At 36.7% G+C, this 24397-nt stretch overlaps 1 protein-coding gene, 1 long non-coding RNA gene and 1 pseudogene across 4 annotated transcripts; 2 read left to right on the forward strand and 1 right to left on the reverse strand.

Annotated features, from left to right (window-relative positions):
• Window positions 1-9942: 9942 nt before the first annotated feature.
• LOC103329621 (uncharacterized) lies at window positions 9943-12466 on the forward strand (annotated as a pseudogene). The gene is made up of 5 exons (XR_016126165.1): window positions 9943-10365; window positions 10478-10699; window positions 10791-10863; window positions 11142-11252; window positions 11919-12466. The product of XR_016126165.1 is annotated as an uncharacterized LOC103329621 (transcript).
• Window positions 12467-18516: 6050 nt separating this feature from the next.
• LOC148918125 (uncharacterized) lies at window positions 18517-19806 on the forward strand. 2 transcript variants are annotated; one of them, XR_016126335.1, is made up of 3 exons: window positions 18517-18616; window positions 18748-18854; window positions 19015-19806. It is a non-coding gene; the product is annotated as an uncharacterized LOC148918125 (long non-coding RNA). The 2 variants fall into 2 exon arrangements; XR_016126334.1 differs by lacking the exon at window positions 18517-18616 and having other exon boundaries at window positions 18633-18854.
• Window positions 19807-20161: 355 nt separating this feature from the next.
• COL2 (CONSTANS-like 2) lies at window positions 20162-22466 on the reverse strand. Its single transcript, XM_008232118.3, has 2 exons — window positions 21596-22466; window positions 20162-20697 (listed from the first exon to the last, which is right to left on the reverse strand). The coding sequence occupies exons 1-2, from the start codon at window positions 22394-22396 to the stop codon at window positions 20338-20340; spliced, it is 1161 nt and encodes a 386-aa protein (XP_008230340.1). The 5' UTR covers window positions 22397-22466; the 3' UTR covers window positions 20162-20337.
• Window positions 22467-24397: the final 1931 nt, after the last annotated feature.

A 24397-nucleotide genomic window follows, 5' to 3' on the forward strand; every position in this document is an offset into this window, starting at 1 on the left:
ACAATCTTTGTTGTCAGGTTAAGCATACAAAGACGCAAAATTTCTCATTATGGAGATAATTGGAAAGTTTGATGGTTGTTTTTGTTGGCGTGACTTGTGGATATTGACTTACTTTCCTTACACACCAAGGATTCCTATTTTATTTGTAATTGATTTACTTTAATTCCTGATTTCCTACTGTAAATAGATTTAGGAATTTATTATTTACTTGCCCATTCAGGTTTTGTTGTATTATAAATATGACCTCCTACAAGGAGAAGAATACATAGAAAATTCCCACAAACAAATATTCTCTTATAGTTTTCATATTTTAGCATGGTATCAGAGCGGCGATCTTGGAATTGCTGACTCTAGTTTCAAACCCCCGCTGCCGCTATGGGGGTTGATGATTTTTTCAACCCTCATGGAGGTAGCACCGCCGACTCCTTTTCTCCTTTTCAACCAACCATACCTGAGTTGAGTGCCCAAATGGCTCAGCTCCTACAGATGCAGACTTTGGCCCCGAATTTGATCCTGAATCAGGATCCTATTTTGACGACCCCAACCCCGACCTCGACTATGACGACGACGACCCCGACCCCGACTCCGAAGACGATCTCGACCCCAACTCCGATGATGACCACAACCCCGAATTTGTCTATGATTCAGACCTCGATCCCGATTTCGACTTCGACTCTAGCCCCGACTCAGGCTCAGATCCCGATCCGAATTCCTACTCTACCTATATCCTATGCATCTTCCGCTGCACAGATTATGACTTCTCGACTAACGACACCGACACATGGACTAGATTGCGCATATTGTGGTGATCCGAGACACACTCGTGAGACTTGTTTTAAATTGCATGGCTACCCCGATTGGTGGGCTACTCTTAAAGATCGAGGACAATGCAATACGACCAGTAATGGTACTGGTTATGGATTCCATACTTCCGATAAGATTGATTCCAGGAGTTGGATAATTGATTCCGGTGCAACTGATCATATGACGTTTGATCCTGATGATTTTATGAATACTACACAACCTCGACGAACCTGTATTGCAAATGCCAATGGCGTTACTTATCCTGTGACAGGGGCTGGCACTGTTGCACTCTCATCCTCTCTCACACTATCTAATACTTTACTTGTTCCATCTTTATCTACTAAATTGTTGTCCGTTAGTCAGCTTCCTGAACAATTGAATTGTTGTGTACTCATTTACCCGAGTTTTTGTTTGCTTCAGGATATTCACACTAAGGAGATTCTTGGTCGTGGTACTAAGAGAGGGGGGCTATATTATGTCGATGACTTCAGTCCTGGCATAGCTAACAGTGTGACGCATCCCTTTGATAGCAAACAAAAGCAAATTTGGTTGTGGCACCGTCGATTGGGACATCCGTCTTTTAGTTATATGAAGCATCTTATACCAGATTTATTCTCAGGTTTCAAGGACTCCGACTTCACATGTGATACTTGTATTTTGGCTAAGAGTCACCGTGTGCCCTACCCGTTGAGTACGAACAAGTGTACTACTCCATTTACGTTAATTCACTCTGATGTCCTGGGGACCTTCACCTATCACTGCTCCCTCTGGTGTTAGATGGTTTGTCACATTCATAGATGATTGTACACGGATGACATGGCTTTATTTGCTGAAGAATAAAAACGAAGTGTTTTCCCGTTTTCAATCATTCCACAAACAGATGAAAACTCAGTTTAATGCTCAAATCCAGATTCTTCGCTCCGACAATGGTGGAGAATTTGTCAATCATGACTTTCAGACTTACTTCCAACAACATGGAATTATCCATGAGACGACTTGTCCTCAGACACCGCAACAAAATGGTGTTGCTGAACGAAAGAATCGACATCTTCTTGAAACCGCCCGAGCACTTCTGATTGGCGCTCATGTTCCTCGCCATCACTGGGATGATGCTATTGTCACTGCAGTTCACCTAATCAACCGCATGCCTTCTGGTGTATTGACTTTTAAAACTCCCTTACAGGTGCTTGCGCAACACAGACCTCTGCCCTCTGTTTTGGTACTCACACCCCGAATCTTTGGATGTGTGGCTTTCGTTCATCTCCACAAAAATCAACGTAGCAAACTTGATCCATGTGCGCTTCGTTGTGTTTTTGTGGGTTATGCCACTCATCAGAAAGGCTACCGTTGTTATCACCCTCCTACCCGACGTACCTATGTCACTTTGGATGTGACCTTTCTAGAATCTGAGCTGTTCTTCCATGACCCATCATCCAATTCTACGCTTCAGGGGGAGATACGAAATGAAGAGCAGAATTTGAGCAACTTGGAAAACGAAGAAATTCTCCTATGTACAGAAATAATTGATCATCCCGAGTCTGGAGCACAAGATTACTCTCTGCCGAAAAGCGACCAATCGCCCATTCATAACGATCAATTACCTGACCCACCTGATCCATACGAAGATATTTCTGATCCGAGTCTCACACCTACAGACAATACAGAACAACAAGATGAAGACCCCCCCTCTAACTCAACAGTACCAACAGACCAATCTCCTGAGAATATCCTTGAGGTAAGTACTCCTACTAGACTTGTGCATTTAGAGGATAAAACTATTGGATATCAATTACCTTTCAGGCAAAATCGTGGGAAGCCACCAAATCGCTATTCACCTGATATTAGCAAGACATCCAAGTATCCAATTGCAAATCATGTATCTACTGAGAAGCTGTCTGAACCACTCAAGGCTTTTGTGCATCAGTTGTCTGCTATCCATATTCCAACCAAGGTCTCTGAAGCATTGAAAGATCCTAAGTGGGTCCAAGCTATAAAAGAGGAGATGAAAGCTCTTGAGAAAAATCAGACTTGGACATTGGAGACTATACCACGAGAAAAAAGACTATCGGATGTAGATGAGTGTTTACTATAAAACACAATGCAGATGGATCTATCGAGCGATACAAGGCAAGACTTGTGGCAAAAGGGTACACACAGACCTATGGTATAGACTATGAAGAAACCTTTGCTCCAGTTGCAAAGTTAAACACCGTCAGAGTCTTATTGTCCCTTGCAGCTAATTTGGATTGGCCACTACACCAGTTTGATGTAAAGAATGCTTTTCTACATGGCGAACTCACGGAGGAGGTGTACATGGACATTCCTCCTGGTTATAATACTACTCAGACTGGAACAGTTTGCAGGCTACGAAAAGCATTGTATGGGTTGAAACAGTCACCACGTGCATGGTTTGGACGGTTCACCATGGCAATGAAGAACAATGGTTTCAAACAGTGCAACTCAGATCATACTTTGTTCTTGAAACATCGGAAAGGGAAGGTAACAGCATTAATAATTTATGTTGATGATATGATTATTACTGGGAATGATAAACAGGAAATATCACAGCTACAAGACTATCTGGCTACAGAGTTTGAGATGAAGGATCTAGGTGGACTCAAGTATTTCTTGGGAATTGAGGTGGCTCGATCGCAGCGAGGCATATTTCTCTCTCAAAGGAAATATGTCTTGGACTTGTTGACAGACACAGGAATGCTAGATTGCAAACCTGCGGACACTCCTATTGTTCAGAATCATCATCTTGGAGAATATCCGAATCAAGTTCCAACTAACAAAGAAAGATACCAAAGGTTAGTGGGAAGATTGATCTATTTGTCACATACTCGACCAGACATTGCTTATGCAGTGAGCGTTGTCAGTCAATTTATGCACTCTCCAAGTGAAGACCACATGAATGCAGTTCTTCGGATACTTAGATATTTGAAGTCTGCACCTGGAAAAGGACTTATGTTCTCAAAGCATGGTCATCTAAATATTGATGGTTATTCAGATGCAGATTGGGCAGGTAATGTAAAGATAGAAAATCCACATCGGGTTACTTCACATTTGTGGGAGGTAATTTGGTGACATGGAGGAGCAAGAAACAGAATGTAGTAGCTTTATCCAGTGCAGAAGCCGAGTTCAGAGGCATGACTAAAGGGATATGTGAACTTCTTTGGTTAAGAAAGTTGCTTACTGAACTTGGGTATAAACCTACATCAACAATGAATCTCTTTTGTGACAACAAGGCTGCTATAGCCATTGCACAGAATCCGGTTCAGCATGATCGTACTAAACATGTTGAGGTGGATCGACACTTCATCAAACAGAAGCTTGAGGCTAAAGTGTTTCAGTTTCCTTTTGTGAAATCCGAGGATCAATTGGCGGATATTTTGACAAAGGCGATTTCCAGTAAAGCATTCCACAATTCACTGGATCAGTTGGGCATTGGCGACATCTATGCACCAACGTGAGGGGGAGTGTTGGCGTGACTTGTGGATATTGACTTACTTTCCTTACACACCAAGGATTCCTATTTTATTTGTAATTGATTTACTTTAATTCCTGATTTCCTACTGTAAATAGATTTAGGAATTTATTATTTACTTGCCCATTCAGGTTTTGTTGTATTATAAATATGACCTCCTACAAGGAGAAGAATACATAGAAAATTCCCACAAACAAATATTCTCTTATAGTTTTCATATTTTAGCAGTTTTTGTCAAAAGTAGAAAATTTTCCCATAATGAATTGAAGAATTTTAAGCCAATATATGTATGCAATTTTCTGAGTATGATGAACAGCTTATTGGTCAAAGCCAATATACGTATGCAATTTTCTGAGTATGACGAACAACTTATCGGTTAAAGCCAATATATGTGTGCAATTTTCTAAATTGAATTTTGGCCTGGATTGAAGCCAATATATATATAATACGATACATATGGTACATATTATTATTAATATATGATACCTAAAATGATACCATGGAGGACAAAGCCTCATCAGCCCCCTCAAATTAATCTCAGGATTTACTACATTTAGTTGGTTTTTCTCTTCTACATATGGATTATTATGGGATGGGTTGAGATTATGGGGGCACCGTTGGAAACAAATGACAAATGTGCTTGTCATGGTGTTGTTTTGTATGTGTGTGTTGGTTTTTGGTGGGGAGAGAGAGAGAGAGAGAGAGTGTGTGCGTGCGTGCGTGTGCGTGTAGCTCATGCTGCAGAACATTCGTGATGCTCACGCGACTGTAGATGCCACCATGAGAGATGGCAATATATACAATGTCCTTTGCTTGGGACACCTGATGGCTGATACCAGGAGGTGAGGGGTTAGAGAAAGTTAAGGAAGACGCCAAAAATGAATCTAGTGAAATGCTCAAACAAATTATGCAAAAAGGGATAAATGATACAGAGGACCAACTAAAAAAATGGATGCTAATTTGATTATCTCTTGAGAGAAAAGAAAGAGAAAAAAGAAAAATGTATGGCCTCTTTGTATTGTATGACGAAAAGAAGGAGAATGAAGAAAAATGTATACTAAATTAGATTTTCTTAGTGTGACGAACAACTTATCCCTCTTAATTTTGCATGACAAAAACTTATCATTAAAATCATGTTTGATGTACTCTAGCTTGGCACAACTAAATATATGTACATCCTAACTAGGTTGGCACCCACACACTTAGCAATCACCTGCACTTTAGAACCTCAAGGTACTAAAATAATGTTTGCCTTACATAACTCTGAAACAATAATATAGGTTATTACATATCATACTTGAAAAATTGTTTTCTCTCAAAATTTGGCTAAGTATGAAAAATTGACTTTTGAAATACTATGTTTACAATGATATCTTTGGCGATTTATATTCCTTACATCTAAATAATCAAACACAATTTTATGAGGCATCAATATTGGTATAAATTGTATCTTATACTAAAATTGAATTTTCATATTTTGATTTGTTGGAAATTTTATTTTTTAGTATTTGCAATTGAATCCAAATAGGGGTACTTACTTATTTACATTATAAACTTACGTAAATGAAATAATATAAAGTAAATTAAAATAAAAAGACAAAAAAATACCGAGTCGAGCCAAAGGTTTCAAATCCTAAACCCAAGCTCTACCTAACCTTAAAACGGACTGGGCCGAGCTTTGGCCCATCGGGCTACCCACTTCAATCTACCGGCAAAATGATGATCCCTAAATAAGGCTATGATATTATTTGATTAAAAAAAGAAAATTTTAAAAAAATTATAGACCTAAAGAAACTAATTTTACTTTTAAAAAAATAAAAAATCTCCCAATGAAATGGCTTCGGCATTGACCTTTGCCGATAATAGTTTGTCGGACCTCTCCCAACGAATCTTTGTCGGTAGAAGTGCGACGCAATTTCGTCGGGGAGTTCTAAACCGTCAAATGTTCGTCAGAAAAGGTCTAATCCAGCAAATGTTGTCGGTATAGGTCTATGCCGACGAAATTTCGTTAGGGGAGGTTTTATTTTTAATTTTTAAATATAAAATTAGTTTCTTTAATTTTTTTTTATGGCAAACTTCTTTTTAGTTTAATATATGTAATTAAGTAATATTTTAGCCTTTTTTAATTACTTTAACTAGTAATTAAAGTTTAATTATTATTTCTTTAGTGAATAATTAGTATTTAAATATTTTACTAATTTCAAAAATTACTTAATAAATGTTAATTAATTATTTTAAATTATTTTGTGGACTATTTTTTTAATTTAAAATTAGTTTGTTTAGTTTAATATTTTTCAATTAAGTAATATCTTAGCCTTATTTAATTATATTAATTATTAATTATGTCTATCCCGTCAAAGTTCGTCGGGATACAAAATTTCGTTGGAGTAGATCTATCCTGACAAAATTCGCCGAGACATGTCTAGGTTAGGTTCTGTTACGTCATACTAACCCAAGGCCCAAGGCCAAGTCTATGATTATTATGGATATATAATCCAGGCTCTATCCAAAGGGGAGGCCCAAGTTCCACTCCATAAGTTCAGTTATGTTGTACTAACCCAAGATTGAGATCGAAACCTTAATCGCAAAGCCCTAGGTCAGTTACATGAGTATCGAAGCCTAATTGAGTCCTAAGTGCCCTATAGTAGATTTAGGGTAATCAATCACTATTTATTAAGTAATTTATTTATTTAATTAAAATATTAAAATACTAATTATGAATTAAATTTAATAATATTACTAATAAAAGTAATTTAATAATGCTAAGATATTACTTAATAACAAAACAAAAATAATAGGTGACCTATCCTGTTGAAATTTCGCCGACATAGGACTTGTCCGAGAGAAATTTTGTCGCTATAGAAATGTTTATAGAAAATGATTTTTTAAGCAATGCCTTATGAACTATAAACATTTTTTCACTTTGCCTTATAAACTTTTGAGATATTTAGTCATATACCCATTCTTAGCACTAATAATATAGAAAAACACTATACCATTTAATTTCTATAAACAAACAAAAAAAAACCCAAAAAATGACAGTTTGCCCTATTGAATTTAATTTTGATTATTAAATTATTTTGATGCCTTATTGAGTGTCTTGGACTTTTTTATGAGGTTTTGGGTTGGGTTTGTTTTAAGAAATTAATGACAGTTTTGTAAATTAATAGAAGTTAAAAGCCTTTTGTTATATTGTAAATGAGTTTTGGGTGTATTTTTAAAGTCCATTTCATATAGGGTATTTTTATAATTTGGGGTCCTATATTGGGTATAATAGTGAATCTCCCTAAACTTTTCAATTTGTTATGAGCATGATAATTGTTAAAAACTCTTCAATGTGCCACTTGCATAAAGTTTGTTAGTTTCTCGATCAATGCCAATGACATTTCTATCCTTTTAAGTTCAGATTTGATTTAACCAACTTAAATCCTAATTGACTTGAGCCATAAAATCATATTTTAGACATAAGAAAAAAACTGTATAGAAAAATGAGGCTTTTATGGGTAAATATTGAACTCAAGTAATCAAATTTTGTAGACATAAGGCTAAAGCTGAGTTCAAATCCTCTTCCCAATAATTTAGATTAGATTTGAAAAAAAAATGAAAAAAAAGAATATTGCTTGTATTAATTTTTTTTTAATTTTAAAAAATAAATAATAAATAAGCGAATTGATTTGATTTAGCCGGTTGAAAGGCTCTTCTCACAGATCTCATCTCACTCCAAATCCAAAACACTCTCCAGCAACAGTAACCACCTGGCGGACTGTGCAGAGCAAGGAGGTGCACCTGCACCTTGGTACCCGGAAAACTCCATAGAAGCTGCTGAAGTTGCACCTCTGCTCATGCACGGAAGGTGTTCGATGAAATGTGCAAATGAAGGGCTCTTTGTCTTTGTGTGTAGCGCGACTTCTCTTTTTAAAAACTGCTTGGCCAAAATGACGTCGTTTTGGACTAGGCGCTGCTTTAAAAAAAATAAAACCTAGCCATTCATGGGCCATTCGTGGATAAGGGTTTAAAGAAAACAAACCTGGCCATTCGTGGGCAATTTGTTCATGGTCATGGATAAGCCAATTTAAATAAGGGTTTTTTAAAATAAAAAAAAAGATGAAAAAAGGGGAAACTGCTGGGCATTCGTTGGCTTCTATTCTAAGGGCCTTATATAATTCCTACCTAGGTTTTAATTGAAACTTCTCTTCTTCAATTGGGTTTTGGAAATTTCTTATTTAAGTGGGATTGAAAATTCTCTTTATAAAAAACCAATTTAACATCACTCAAAGTGTGTGTGCATCATAAGAGTCCTGTGTTTTTTTTTTCTTCTTAAGTACGCTAATACAAAGTAAGTCGGATGCATATTTTTTATTTTTTATTTTTTTGTAGAGCTTTTAGCTTTTAAGAATTGCACCTCTGTTGAAAAATTCCTGAATCCGCCGCTGGTAACCACCACTTCTTCAATACGTTTATTTCATAGGTGCAGTTTGAATTTGAAATATAAGTAGCGAAAAGTGCTCCAATAGCTTAACAGTAAGCTGGCGTTGTTAAACAAACGCATTTGAAACTTGCGTCTCAGAAAATTTGATCTGAATGTGAATGGAGTTCACAGAACTTACAAACAGACAGGTCCTTGTTGTTTCTCACCCAATGCTCGTTACATTACCGTCGCCATCGATTATCGCCTCGTTATTCGCGACACTCTTTCCTTCAAGGTATTTCCCCAATTTTTTTAATTTATTTTAAATTTTATCGTTTTTTAGTTTTTCTTAATAAATTTATTTTTCGTGCTCCGTTTGGTTGCCGAGAAAATGCAAGGAAATTGAAGCTGCTACATTTGCGCGGATACCAAATGGTAGCTGGACCGATTGGCATTGGCTTCTGAATAGTTAAATTTATGTAGATCTCACCCCTTGCATTTCGCTGTTGACAAAGCCAATATAACTTCAATAAGCTGTAATCTGTTTGATTGCTGAGAAATTAGAAGAAAAACAATTATAAACATCGATCTCCATTTCAAGGATATAATCACATTTAGTTCAGACCCAAAAAAAAAAAAAAAAAAAAATCACATTTAGTTATGATAAGAGTTTTTCACCTTGTAGATATCTAACGCGATTCAAAGTGAATTTTGGCCGCTATATGTTCATGCATTTTACTGTTCTTAAACAAGTGTTTACATAGACTGAAGATTTCAATATGTTGAGGTTTCTCTTTGTTACTTTATATGAGCTCTCTTCGTAACCATTCAAGTAGACCATAAGAGTCATAAAAGGTACAATAGTACATAGAATAATGCTCCATTGTGAGATGTTTGTATGGTAGGGTTCATGAGCTGTTATAAGGCTTAGGCTTTTGTGGAGGTAGAAATATACGCTCAAAAGTTAGGACATAAGCAATAATGACTAAACAGTTGAAACAGTTATTTTCTTTGCATCCTATATTTGGTTTCTGCATGCCTCACACTCATTGCTGTTGTACAACAACTTCTGTCTGACTTAACAATTGACGTGCTAAACTCCATTGCGTACATCTCGAATGTAAGTTTATCTTATACATAATTAAATTCTAAATTTCTAATGCAGGTTGTGCAGCTGTTTTCATGCTTGGACAAGATAAGCTATATCGAATGGGGCCTCGATTCTGAGTACATTCTTTGTGGTCTATATAAAAGACCAATGATACAGCCTACAGGCATGGTGGTTGGCCCAACCTGAATGGACATGCAAGATAGATGAAGGTCCTGCTCCTGCTGGTATTGCGTATGCTAGATGGAGCCTGGACAGCCGTCACATACTTACCACATCAGACTTCCAACTGCGTTAACAGTTTGGTCACTATTAAACACAGCATGTGTACGTGTGCAATGGCCAAAGCATCCTTCCAAGGGCGTTTCTATTACCAAAGATGGGAAATTTGCGGCAATTTGCACAAGGCGTGATTGCAAGGACTACGTTAATCTTCTGTCTTGTCATACATGGGAGATAATGGGTGTATTTGCTGTGGACACGTTGGAATTGTCTGATACTGAATGGTCGCCAGATGACAGTGCAATAGTGATTTGGGATTCGCCTCTCGAATATAAGGTGGCCACTTCATTTCTTTTGGCTTTGTTAAACCAAAATGATGTGCAGTAAGTTCGTTAAATAATGGTTTAGTTTGAAAAAAAATAAATTTTCATGGTGTGGTTTTTTACAGGTTCAAATATACTCCCCCGATGGGAGGTGCCTATATAAGTATCAAGCATATGAAAGTGGATTGGGCGTAAAAAGTGTTTCATGGTCTCCTTGTGGCCAGTTTCTAGCAGTGGGTAGTTATGACCAGATGTTGCGGGTTTTGAATCACCTGACTTGGAAGACTTTTGCTGAATTTATGCATATATCTACTGTCCGTGCTCCCTGTTGTGCTGCTGTTTTTAAGGTGATTGTTTGTTAATATATTAGATAGCCGGATATCATGTTCTTTTAGTTTTTTGGATGATTTATCACCCCCTTAATTTGTAAAACGACAGGAAGTAGATGAGCCACTGCTGCTTGATATGTCCGAGTTATGTTTAAGTGATGATTTTGCACAAGGCAATGATGGTAAGCATGACTGTTGGTACATTTCTCAAAAGCAGGATTGCTGTTCTTTCTTAACTTATAAAACATTTGCAAACTATGAAAGTAGTGTTCTGTATCATTTGTCTGCATACACTACCCTTCTACATTCTTGTTTAGTACTTTAGTATTCTATATCAGCTTCCTTTTTTCCTGTTGTTGGTGTGTGTGTGTATTTGCCAGGTTTCATTTCTGCCTTGTGATTGGATCCCTTTACTTTTCTTCTTTCCCCCATATTTATTTTTTTATTTTTCTTTCCAAGTAGATGATTCTTGAAGGACATTTCAGAGTTAGGTACGAGGTTACAGAAGTGCCCATTAGTTTGCCTTTCCAGAAGCCTCCTGCAGACAAACCTAACCCCAAACAAGGAATTGGTAAGCCCTTTCTCCCTTTGTACTGTTTTGGTATGCAAATAAATACAAATTTTGTAGACCCCATCAGATCACGTTCGCTCCTGTAATATATAGCCTTTAAATGAAGCTAAACCTAATCTGCTGAAAAACAATCAAACTGGTCTTTGTTCTAGCTATTTACATTAGCAGAGTGGAGATGCAGTTTAAGTGTTCATAAATGCATCCGCCCAGCCATCAGATCATGTTCAATGTCCTTGAGAGAGGCCATGATGGTTGAGCCCTGTCATACTTTTGGACGAATGTTGCAAGTTGAGGAACTTCAAGTTGTGGTGTCAAGTTTATTGATTCTAATTGGACCTATATCACAGTTTGATATCGATATTTCAATCAAATATGTTTGCATGGGATATTTCCCAATGACCTTGAATACTTTAAGTACCTCATTATGTGGAATCAGCTGCTTTTATTCATTGACTTTGTGTAAGGACGGACGTCTTCATTCAAAGGCTTGTTCACCTTATGAGTTATCAATATATGCGTAAGCAATAATTCAAAGTTCAAATGCACTTTCAGCATATTAGTTTGAGACTTTGTTTGATTTTTGGCCGTATGTATCCTTAGGTGCTAACTGAAAATTTGCTCGAGATTCATTTTATGAAAATATAGCTAAAGCTATGAAGTTTGTAGGTCTAATGTCATGGAGCAATGACAGAGATACATCTGCACTAGGAATGACAGCATGCCAAGTATCCTGTGGATCTGGGACATACACCATCTTGAGCTTGCCACTGTCTTAGTGCAGAAAGATCTAATTCGAGCAGCAGTTTGGGACCCTACGTGCACGCGTCTCGTTGTTTGCACTGGAAGCTCATATTTGTACATGTGGACTCCTGCGGGTGCTTACTGTGTGAGTATCCCCCTACCAAAGTTTAGCATAGTCGATTTAAAATGGAATTCGGATGGAAGCTGTCTTCTCCTGAAGGATAAAGAGTCGTTTTGCTGCGCTGCTGTTGCTGTACTTCCAGAATCCAGTGAATATAGCTCAGATGATTGAGGCAGCTTGCTTTACCAATATTTATTGAGAAAAGTAAAATGTAGAACTAAGCAGTTCAACTTGGGATGTTCCATTTGTTGTAGTTGGAACATCTGACACTTTGGCTACAACAGAGGCCTTTCTCTAGTGACGAAGTCGGATTTCATGTGTGTGGGGGTCTCTTACAAATTATAAAAAATCAAAAATTCGAACTCATACTACATACAAAAAATAGTGTATATATATCACATATGTCAAGAATTATATTGCTTATTGGTTGCAATCATAATTGTTCTCGACAAAAGGATAGACAAATACATTCTAAACAAGAAAAATTGCAAGAGATAGACAAAGAGTAGCAATTTAGCAAATATCTTTAAAGCTTTTTCCCCCATTAAACCTAATAGAAAGAAAAAAAAATCAAAATTTCTCAAATTAAAAACAACCTTAGGCCCCTTTATGCATTCATATCATACATGAAAAAATATTGACTAAGTATGAAAAATGGCTTTTCGAAATAATCATTTTCTCAAGATAATTTTTGGCGGCTTTTCTTCCTTAACCATGAAAGAAGAAAACTTGATTTTATGGGATTTTAATATGAAGTATATATTGACTTAATGAGCCATTATTTTTAGCCTAAATCGTATTTTACACTAAAACCGATTTTTCATATTTTGATTTGATGGGAATTTGATTTTCTTGTATTTTTATTTGAATCCAAATAGGGGGTACTTCTTTATTTACATTGTAAACTTAAGTAAATGTCTTTGTCCTTTGACTTTAATTTACTCCATTTACTTAAATATTGAAAATGGAAATAAGGTAACTGACACCTGGAGTGCATCACCACTAAATGAGCAATGACGCAATTTGAACTACCTCCTTTAATGTCCGCCACAACACATGTGGGTACATATCAAAACATAAAATATTTGAAATAATATACATATACAAATATATAACAATATATTACTTTTCAAATATAACAAAACTTGAGTTGGGGCCCGGGACCACACTGGTCCCCGTGTGGCTCTACCCTGTTCTCCACCATTTGTGCTCTTGGAAAATTGACCCCCCCCTCCCCCCAAAAACCACCACCACCAAAAAGAAAATATGGAAGTGGACTGTATAAAGTGACAAGTACTGCTTTTGATATGATAATTTTATTCTTAGGCTAAATTACGTTTTTGGTCATCGAGTTTGACTCATTTTTCACTTTGGTCCATGTTATTTTGGATTTTGACATTTTTTGTGATGTAGTTTGGTTTGGTTTGTAATAAGTTGAAATCATAAATTTTAATGAATTAATAGATGAAATTCGACGTGATAACGGTTGCAATCATCCCAATACGAAAACTAAAGAATTCCATCAAAATTTCTTAACATTGTTAGTTAAACTTGAAAGACTTGATACATAGATATTTTTCATATGTTTTCATTCTTTTTTCATGATATTGCATTAATTAAATTGAAGAATCTATTAGAGCAAAAATTATTCAAGTAGCAAATAAATATTTTTAAATTGTCATATAGGTCAACAAATTTTAATTTAAAACGTTTAATTTACTGCTATTATTGGAGATGCTCTTAATTGAACAAAACGAAAGGAACAAGAATGTGGACCAAACCAAACTGAGAGTTTTCTAGACACGAATTCAATTCAATCTTCTTGAAATTGTAGGGCCTCCTTATTCTTTATAATGGATAATCCATATAACTAGTGCCAACGCATTTGGATGATCATCGATTAATAATTATGATACAACGGCCACTCAAAGATGCAGCCGCAAATAATTACGGGCTAAATGGTGAACCAACTACAACCACTCAAAGATGCAGCCACGTCGTTTTCCAAGTTACTTCTGTAAATCCAATGCAAGATAAAGGACCAAATTGTCTTTTCAAACAATGTGCCCTGTCATCACCTCTATCCTCTCCTCTCTCTTCTCTTGTTGCTGCTTGCTAGAGGCAAAGTTTGCTTGGCTTCTTCTGGAATCTCAATCCGTGAACATGTTAAGTAATGGAAAATTAATTTAGAACGTGTTAAGTGATACTTGAGGTATCTTAGGAGTGATTTGAACTTATTAAATAACTTTAAGGCTGAATTTCTCACATATGGAGTGACTTATTAGAAGCCTATATCACCCAAACATTTGATGAATAAATATGATTTTTTTAACAAGGGTTAAGTTGCTAATATTAGACAAAATCATAAAGCTCATCTATTTTAATATCATATATCAACTAGAAGATTTTTATTCGCCGTTATCATCACATTAATTGTCGTTTCATACGTGTAATTAATCTACATGCTACGCGAAATTAAAAACACACTTCTTTAAACGACTATCAACGCATTCATTTAAAATTTAATTACAGTTATTCTCGAGTTAACCTGCATGTCAATAACTTTATCATTGAGTTAAGACCCATTGACAGTTAATGATATTATTGAACCATAAAGTTCTATAAATGAGAGTATCCATATCCATCACTTAGTGGTCTGGTTCAATCCCACATTGCAATGTGTGTGAAAATATTCACTCTTCAATGACCAAAAAATATATATATTGATTAACCATAGGCAATTTATTTTGATCAAAATATTGAATGCTACATTGCTACTAAACTCTTTAAATATTAAAAATAATTACACACGTAATAATATGAGATAAAGACGAAAATGCATATTTTATTTTATCATTTATATAATTTTATAATTTATCTCGTTCAGTGTTGGAATATCGTTTTTTTTTTTTGTAAAGAAAAAGAAGAAATCCCATGGTTTGGTTTGGGTTATTTATGGGGAAATTACATACCGACCCCCTTGTACCGACCATTAATGCCAGCAAAGCAAAAGCCGATGCGTTTCCAAATCCTAATGAACTCATTGTACTTAGCAATAAATAAATGAAATATTTAGTCATATACTCATTCTTAGCACTAAAACTATAAATAAACCCTACACTATTTAATTTCTATAAACAAATCCAAAAAATGATAGTTGGCCCTATTGAATTTAATTTTGATTATTAAATTACTTTGATGCCCTATTGAGTGTTTTGAGATTTTTTATGAGGTTTTGTGGTTGGGTTTGTTTTAAGAAATTAATGGCAGTTTTGTAATTTAAAAAAAGTTATAAGCCTTTTTGTTATGTTGTAAATGGGCTTTGGGTGTGTTTCTAAAGTCCAATTCATATAGGATTTTTTTATTTATAATTTGGGCTCCTATATTGGGTATAATAGTGAATATCCCAAAATAATTTCCCCAAAACAGGAAAAAAGAAATTCTCCAATGGCTTGGCTTCTTGTAAAACAAATTCTCAACCCCAAAGGGAATATCACAACAAATCTCGCACAAATCATCCTAGCAACGATCAAATACTGTAGAGAGATCCAAATTTAATAAATGATCAAAAGTATAATAATCGCTAACTATTTTTGCTATAAATGAATAAACAATTTAGACAGTAAACTAAGATGATGTGAACAGCCTCCACCAAGATTTCAATTTTGACGATAAACTGAAAAGCCTATTTCTTACCGGTAAGTTATAGAGTGAAAAGTCAATATCTTACTAGAACTTACAGAGTGAAAAGATTATATCTTACCACTAAGTTATAGAGTAAAAAACCTATACATCGGAAAACGCAATATCACTCAAACTAAACACAAAAAGATTAAATAATTGTGAATGAATATTATATTTCTTCAAGAGGATGATATATATATATATATATATATATATAAGCACAAGTTGACTTTTCCTACAAGGAAAAGTCATTAGCTAATTACAAGCAAGGATTGAAATATCAGTCGATACACCGATATATTGAATGTATCGGTATTTTTAATTGTCGACACCGATACTAGGAGTAAGGTCATATCTTCCCCTGTATCTACGATATATCCCCGATAAGTGTGATATCCTCGATATTTTGCCGATATCCTTGATATTTTCCAATACTCGTAACAGAACCCAAAAAAAATTCAGAAGTTTTGAAGGCAATTGAAGCAAATTGAAACCAAAAAAATAGCTAATTCTTGCTCAGAACCCTATAATTTATTAATATGAAGAATCTATGCATAATTCACTACCCCACATACCTCAAATCCATCTAAAGAGGACATGGTGATCAGTTTTGGATCTATGAGCATAGGAACTAGACCTAGTACTAACTCAAATGAATCTTATGATGGCTATGGTTATGTCATGTCTAATTATAGTGGAACTAGTTATGGAGCTCAAGATGATGAAACAAATTATGGACAGTAGGGAGCTCAAGAGAGACGTATATGCACCATGTTCAAACATAGCTTACAAATTACTCGGGTTACATGACTTGGTATGACTATTGTATGAATCTAGATGGTTGTTCCTCATTGTTTGAACCTCATAGGAGCTCTTCATTTATGTAGATCGACACTTATCAAAATTGTAATACAATGTTTAAACAAACTAAGGATTTATGCATGGTTTATTCATTCTAATCAACATTTTATTTTCAAACTTTTCATTAACGCGCATTACATACCACTTATATTTCACCATGTGTATATCTTATTATTAGTAAATTTTGAGTTTTATTTGTTCAATACATTCATTGATAATGTATATAACATTTATGAAAGTTTTACACGAAAATTATGTATTTCAATGCCTATATCTGTCATTTTTGTTGATTTTTTTCCAATACCTAAAACGATAACGATATATCTCCCGAAATATTCGTAAATTGGAGGCCTGATATTATCTGCACGACCAATATTTTAACCCTTGATTACTAGGAATCCTAACTAGGTAACTATTCTAATTAGGTAACATGAATTACACGAGGAAATTAGGGATCACGGGATCCCTGAATTATGGCTCTAGCCAACACTCTCCCTCAAGTTGGTGCTTAGATATCTCACATGCCCAAGTTGTCAAGTGAGTCATGAAAAACCTTTATCGACATCGCATATGCATTAAGATATTTGCCAACTGTTCTTCTAACTTTACAAATGGTATATCGATTAGCTTGTCTAGCGGCTTCTCCTTGATATAATGCCTATTCACTTCAACATGCTTAGTTTTGTCATATTGAACTAGATTATTTGCTGTCTCTCTCACAGCTTGGTTATCACAGTAAAACTTCATGACTTTCTTTGGTGGAAAACCAATTTCGGATAGGATTATCCTTAGCCAAAGAAGCCTTACAAACTCCCTGTGATCTTAAGCCTTGGAAAAAAATAAAAGATGAGTAGCCACATTTGCTTTTGTATCCAATTGGGACTTCTTATTGTTGTTTGGGTGGTGAGCCTTACTATTGGCCCATATAGAAGGCCCATTTCAATTGTCTCTACTCCTCATAGGTGGTCTTTTTATTATATCTTTGCTTTCACTCTGTTTTATTTAGCTTACCCTCTCTTCTAAAGTCAAACCCTCTTTCTATGATGAGTATATATGATTCATGCTGACGTTGAAAAGTGGATCACAATGCTTAGTCAGCAGATACAACGCCAAGCAGCTTTACCCAAGGAGGAGTTGTGTGGTTGTGCTTTTCCTTTCTCATCAACAAAAGAGAAAAAATAAAAATAAAAGAAAAAATAAAAAGGGTAAAAAGGCATGGCCAAGTGGCAATGCTTGGTAAAGCAAGAGGGTGTGTGAGCTTCTGGCTGGGGTATCCAAATCCAGCACCAGCTTTTGCAAAAGGGCTGTCAACTTGGCATTATTAGGCAAATTCATTCTTTCTCTAAATTTGCTACCCTTTATACACTGCTTTTTGTACTGAAAAGTGAAAAGTGCGGTCAACTTTTCTCTCACAAGATACAATTGATGTGCACTTTTGCTTCTCTCTTCAACCTTATTGACTTTTTTCTTGCTCATCAAATTTCCACCTCAAATCTAGAATGCAGAATGTTAATGCAAACCTTGAACGTTTTAGCATATTCAGGATGGGTTATTTTTTATTTTGTCAACTGTGCGCTAAGATATATTCTGGTTTCCTGCAATCTTAAGGAAAGTAGAAACCATAATGAAACTAACAGTGGGGATTAAATGAAATCTTAAGGAAGTAGAAACCAAACAAATATAAGGCGCCTTATAACCATTTTCTACAATCTGCTGGAAGACATCATCATCAAAACCAGATTTTGCAACATTGTGTTTATAACAATGACTTCCACCAAAAGCTCAGCATCTTACAGCAATAGATAATGGCCTACTTGAGAGTCTATACAATGATATATATATATATATATATATATTTTTATTTATTTATTTATTTATTTATGTTTCTTTCTTTCTTTCTTTCTCTGAGGATGAACTTTGTTCTCCCATGTGCTTGATGTGCACATCCTTTGAAAAGGTGAGCAAAAGTGCAGCATGTCTTTGTTGATGAAGATCCTACTCATGGAGAATTACTCTTCAGTTTTTTTCTATGCACTCATATAATTGACTTGGTTTGTCTTTTTGCATGGTCCTGCAACTTAAAAAAAGTTGGAGCATGACATATGGCTAATGGCTGGCAATTTTGAAAAAAAGTAGAAACCATTGAATAAGATGATCAATTTGCAGCTTTTGCTGGATGTTCAGTGGAATCAAAGGTGTTCTCTTTTAGATATTGAGATAAAATATTCCTCATATATTACATCTCATGCTTGCATGCCTTCTGTGAAGCACTTAAGGACCAGATTCTATGTCAGTCAACACCATACCACCGCCGGAGCTTCTAAGATCTCACTCTTGCTTTCCTTCCTTTTGCAGGCCCTTCTTGCACATAAAGTAATCTTAGCCCTTGGTGAAAAAAGTTGCATCAACATGTATCTCGGAATTTGTTTACCTTCTAGGAGTTTGTGGAGGTGGTGATGTCTAAAAGGAGTGAAAGGAAATCGCAGATGCTCAACATATTACATCTAAGGAATTGATATCTTGGGGTCCAAGAATAGTATGATCACAGTTTTTTTTTTTTTGTTGTTGAGGTTTATTGGGAAACAGTCGGAGCAACCAAAGCGCATCCAGCTTTAAAGCTTCAATAGCCTCCATATGTTCATTCCACTTTCAGCGGCTGAACTTTGGTTTCACATATACTTGCTCATTTAAAGTGTTCCAATGTTAATGGAAAATCCTTCCATCGAAAACCGAATGTTCATAAGTGTAGCAAAGTTATAATTTTGAGACTACTGAGGAAGGTTGATGGAAAGAAAGTGTTGTCCATATTGATGAGGAGCAGCACTTACTGATAAAATATGAGCTTTGCTTTCTCAGACAAAGTAAGCATTTTAACTTGTAGATGGCACAGTTACCATGCCACTAGCAAAGAAAGCAGACTGGATCTCCATCATATTCCCAATAAGGAACATACCCGGATTATGCTTGCGATGGAATAACAACTTAATTCATAAAAATGGCTAGTTCATTCTGCCACTAGAATGTCCTATGTTTTTGCAGAGGAATGTCATTTGTGGATTTTAAAATGGAATTCACTCCCTCTATCTGTACCTCACTTATATCTGCTTCCGAATTTCGTATGGATGGAAAATATATGTGCTTCTTGGATACCATGTCTTTATTTTGTAGCAAAGTTCCAATTAACAGATTAATCATCGAGGTATGCAGCAGTGAACATTTTGGCAGTACAAGTTGGCTGCAGTAAAATGCCTCCAGTAAAGTTCTTGGCACTACGGAAATGGGATATTCCATGTGAAAAGAGCAAGGGCCCAAACAAAAACAGGAATGCTCCTTGTGCTTTAACAAAACAATCCAGTCCCTCTCCAGAAAGACATGTACTAAATCACTTGAAACTTCTTAGCAGAAAAGATTCACTATATATTTTTACACATGCCATCTCCTGCCTGGTCTTTGCTAACTTTAAAATAGGAAACACCTTCTACTCCAAACAGTGAAGTTGTAGTTTATGAGAAAGTCAAATATTATAAGTTAAAAGGATGCAAAGGCATTTACAGCATAGCAAAAACCAATTATATATAAGTGGGAAAGATACAGTAAGTATCAGTAGCAGATATTTAATAATAACTAAAAACCAGTACAATTGTTATCTGAAGAGGGTCCTCTTTTCTTCTGCTGTAATTAGAATGATGGAACAATGCCATATCCATTTTCTGCCATCAGTGTTGTGGAGAACATCTGGTCCACTTCAACTTCCATTTCTGTTCTCTTTGCAAACCGGCCTTTGATCCGGGGTCTGGTCTCTGCATAGGCCTTCCTTGAGGCATACCTAATTGTTTTCTCAAACTTCCTTGTCTTCTTCTTCTCTCTGTATCTTAGGACCCTGGCCTCCCTGTCCAGTGGACTTAGTTGGGATGGCATCTGAATGGGAGGTCCACTGAAAAGGTCAATTGTCCCTTTAGGAGTTCTTGGGTGTGAGATTGAGATATCACTCATTGTTGAGTCTGGCACAACACCAACATCCATGGATGAAACAGAGACCTGTGTGACATGATCAAAGAAAGTGGCTGTCAAGATGAAGACCTCAACATATGCGGAAATGAAATCTATTTCATGTACCAGAACCATAAGTTATCATTTTCATCATTTAGATTGATACAGGAATTTTTCGAACGAAGATTTATGCATGCAAGATTGTTCATTATATTTGGATTTTGAGCTACTTGAGTTGATCACAGCCAAATGACCATGAATCCTTAAGCCACATAAACAATAGAAATAAAGAATTAAAATCATCTGATCTCAAATTCCCTTGTATTTACACAAGAGGAGTAAACTTCAAAAGTCTAATTTCTCAACAAAATATGACCTTATGGTGTAACGCTTTGACTTGTAAAAAGGGGAAGGAAAACAAAGGGAATGAAACACTGATGTTGTTGGGTTCTTTTCTTTAAGAAGAAAAGCAAAGAAAAGGGGACAAAAAAGCTCAAAAAAGTGCAGATAAAAATATATTTATCTGAAGATACTCCAAGAATATTTGTACTCGTAGATAGAATTACACGAGAATCTATCTAGCTCAGAAGCTGTTGCAGCACTGAAAGGAAACTTACCTTTAAAGCTGTTAAACAGAGACAACCACTGAAAAAAAAGTGTGATAGTGGAGAACAGAAATGAGACTTTGATGAGATTTGGAACCCAAATCATGGTTCCCAAGATAAAAAGAAAGCACTACTGTAGCAGCACAAGAACTTGATTCACTGGATAATAACCCACCAGGATTTTCAACAGCTAGAACTAAATTATAGTATTAAAAGCTAGTAAATTAGTACTTGTAGTAATTTTTACTAGGAGGGTTTTGATTTGAACAAAATATTGAGCTAGCATTAAGCAAAGAAACAGAACCATTTGTATGGACAGTAGAGTGGGGAGAGAAGCTTACAGTGTTACTAAGAGAACCATTGTAACTGTAGGCAGCTTTTGAAGACTCATACTCCAAACCCAACTGATGAAAGCTTTGCTTCTGCATCTGAACTGGCACAACACTATCACCTCCATAGTTCTTGTGTGGCACAGGCACACCATAATGTTGCTGCTGCTGCTCTTGCTGCTGGTTATGCTGATGATGATCAGTGAACTGGTTCTGATCACCACATGATGAGTTGTACTCTACAAGATCCAAATACTCATCAACCTCCACTCCAAAGAAGAACCCATTACTCTGATTATTGTTATTGTTACAGTTGTTGTTATTGTTTTTCATAGGATTGAGCAACAACCATGATGCTGCCTCATCCTCATCTTCCTCATCAATGGTTTCATCTCCTTCCTGGCTCAAGAACCCATCTTCTGTCTCCGCTGCAGCGGACCCCACCTCTATCCCGCCCGGGTCGGTTGCCTGTGGTCCGTACAGGCAACCGGAGATGGGCAGAATTGGGACACGTTGGTGGCGCCTCGCCAACGGATTGGCAGAGTGGATGTCTGCGTCACAGGCAGTGCAGAGCGAGGCCGCATCAGCTTTGCATAAGAAAGCCGCCGGGGCCTGCTCACACGCCTCGCAGACCCACACGCGCTCGTGGCGCGACGCCACACGGTTTGCAGCGTGGATAGTGGCGTCGCAGCCAGAGCACAGGTACGCAGAGTCTGCACGGCAGTACACCGTGCAAGCTGCGGACCGGCACGTGTCGCAAACACGAGCCCAGTTGTTGGTGGTAGCAGCGCCATTGCTCTCTTCCTTCAACATCTCTCTCTGTTTCTCAGACTCTTAAGTTTTTGAGTAATAATTGAGTTGAGGAGTGTGGAAGGAAGAGGTTAGTTGGGGGGGTCTAACTGTAGGCAGGGAGCCAAATGCCCAGTGGGGCGGGAAAGAATCCAGGAAGCGACGCGTGGCCAACAACAAGTGGCGGAGAAAAGTTGTTACGTTATCTTGTGGTTGGCTATGCATTGTGGGGTGTGGGGCCCTCGTGCTGAGTCAGAGGTTCCTGTGGGGCCCAAGGGCATGCTGATAGGCCTTTGGCCCATCTGGACCCACCATGAGTAGCTAAGATTCGGGGATACACGTGGCAAAAATAATAGAAGACATGGTGGAGAAAGCTTTATGGGTTTTGCCTTTGCTACTGTTGGATCGAACATAACTACTACCAAGACAAGACCTCTTCCCCCTTACCCCCTTCCCTCCTTCCCATCTATATCATTATTCATGCTAAGGAAATAATGCCCGTAGGTTTTAGGTTTTGTGTTTGCTGACTGGATATTGTAACACCAAAAGACATCCCCCTTTGAAACCTCTTTCACATTTCACTCCACCAAGTACACGTGACACAATGGAGAAGGAGCAGAGAGAAAACTTACCCTGCCCTCTTGTTCAATTGTGGTTCCAATCCAATGTATATGGGCAAGGCGGGCGGTGTCCACCTTTCAGGGCCAAGGATGAGAATCAATCTGAATGCTAAGAGCAACTCCACCCATTTGCATTGGCAAGGAGAGTTAGGACAACCACTATTCACGTGAATAGTGGTTGCAAATAATATTGTGTGTTTCCAACATGCAAAAGCAATTACTATTCTTTTTGTTTTTTCACAAATTTGTTTACCTAAACAATTAATTTGGATAATATTTTCGGATAAGATTTTTGGGTTCGTACGTGTCAATATTTATTATAAAATTCATATCTCAATCGGATAAAATTTTGGTATTTATAGAAGAAAAAAAATCAGTAATTTTTTGGTTTTTTTTTATTTAAAAAATCAATTTTTTCATTGCACAAAATTGGCTGCCGTTGGATTGGAGAAAAAATCGATCGGAGAACCCAGAGAGTTACACGTGGAATTTAGCGTGTAGCATGAGCACGTGAGCATGTATCGGTATTGTAGCACGCGTCAACACCAAAACTAGGGTGGAGCTCAGGCCAACCTTGCCCTCGGGCTAGCCCAAGTTCTTTGGATCCTACCTTGCGTCCGAGCTTGGGCTCCTCGCTGAAATGGATTTTGGCATTTTTTTCCCCCAGCCCGAGGCTCTATCATGCCGCTGGAGTTGCTCTAACATTGGGCGGGCTGTAGAAGAATAAGCTCTCTCCAAGATATATAATTAGAGTGCTACTATTTCCACCCACTTGTCTTATTTCTCTGCCACCTTATCTTCCCACCCACCATGTAAATTTGAAAAAAAAAAACACAATCATATCTTTCCACTCACCATTATTCCTAAAATACTCTTTAATTATTAATTCAAAGCAAATTCTCTCAAACAACTTATATCTGTTTCACTTCCTGGCCTGTATTAAGGAAAACCCCCATTTCTTTCCTCCAAGCCAATTGTGGTTCTTTTAAAAGTTCAGGAGGTGACGCATGGGCTTTGTGATGAGAGGGGTTGTGTGCAGTAGAAGAGGGGATTTGGTTATTTATTTATTTTTAGGTTTTCTTTAATTTCTTATTTATTTATTTTAATACATATGTGGTTGAAGAACATGAAGTTAAAGCATGGGTTCGAATGCTTATGGTCCCCAGGCTCCTATCATGTTGATCTCCCTCAATCAAATAATACCAATCGCTTGTGGTTTGAAGCAAATAGACGAAAATTAAACAACTTCATGACATAGAATTTTATGAAATCTTAAAAGGACAATAGGAGCCTTTGAAGGGAAAATTAATTTTGCCCACATTTGTTTCGCAGAGAAAATGATAATACCTTTGAGAGAAATCATATTTATAATGGAAAAATAGAAAAACTTTGGGAAGCTTTTAGA

The sequence above is a fragment of the Prunus mume genome, linkage group LG4, assembly GCF_029339155.1.
Source record: "Prunus mume cultivar Tortuosa linkage group LG4, ASM2933915v1, whole genome shotgun sequence".
Taxonomy (NCBI): domain Eukaryota; kingdom Viridiplantae; phylum Streptophyta; class Magnoliopsida; order Rosales; family Rosaceae; genus Prunus; species Prunus mume.

Excerpts from the sequence above, each read along its gene's own strand:
- COL2 (XM_008232118.3), bottom strand. The coding sequence starts at position 22,396 with ATGTTGAAGGAAGAGAGCAATGGCGCTGCTACCACCAACAACTGGGCT. Across the intron at positions 20,698-21,595 it reads ATGGTTCTCTTAGTAACACT|GTCTCTGTTTCATCCATGGA; the intron begins GTAAGCTTCTCT and ends CATGTCACACAG.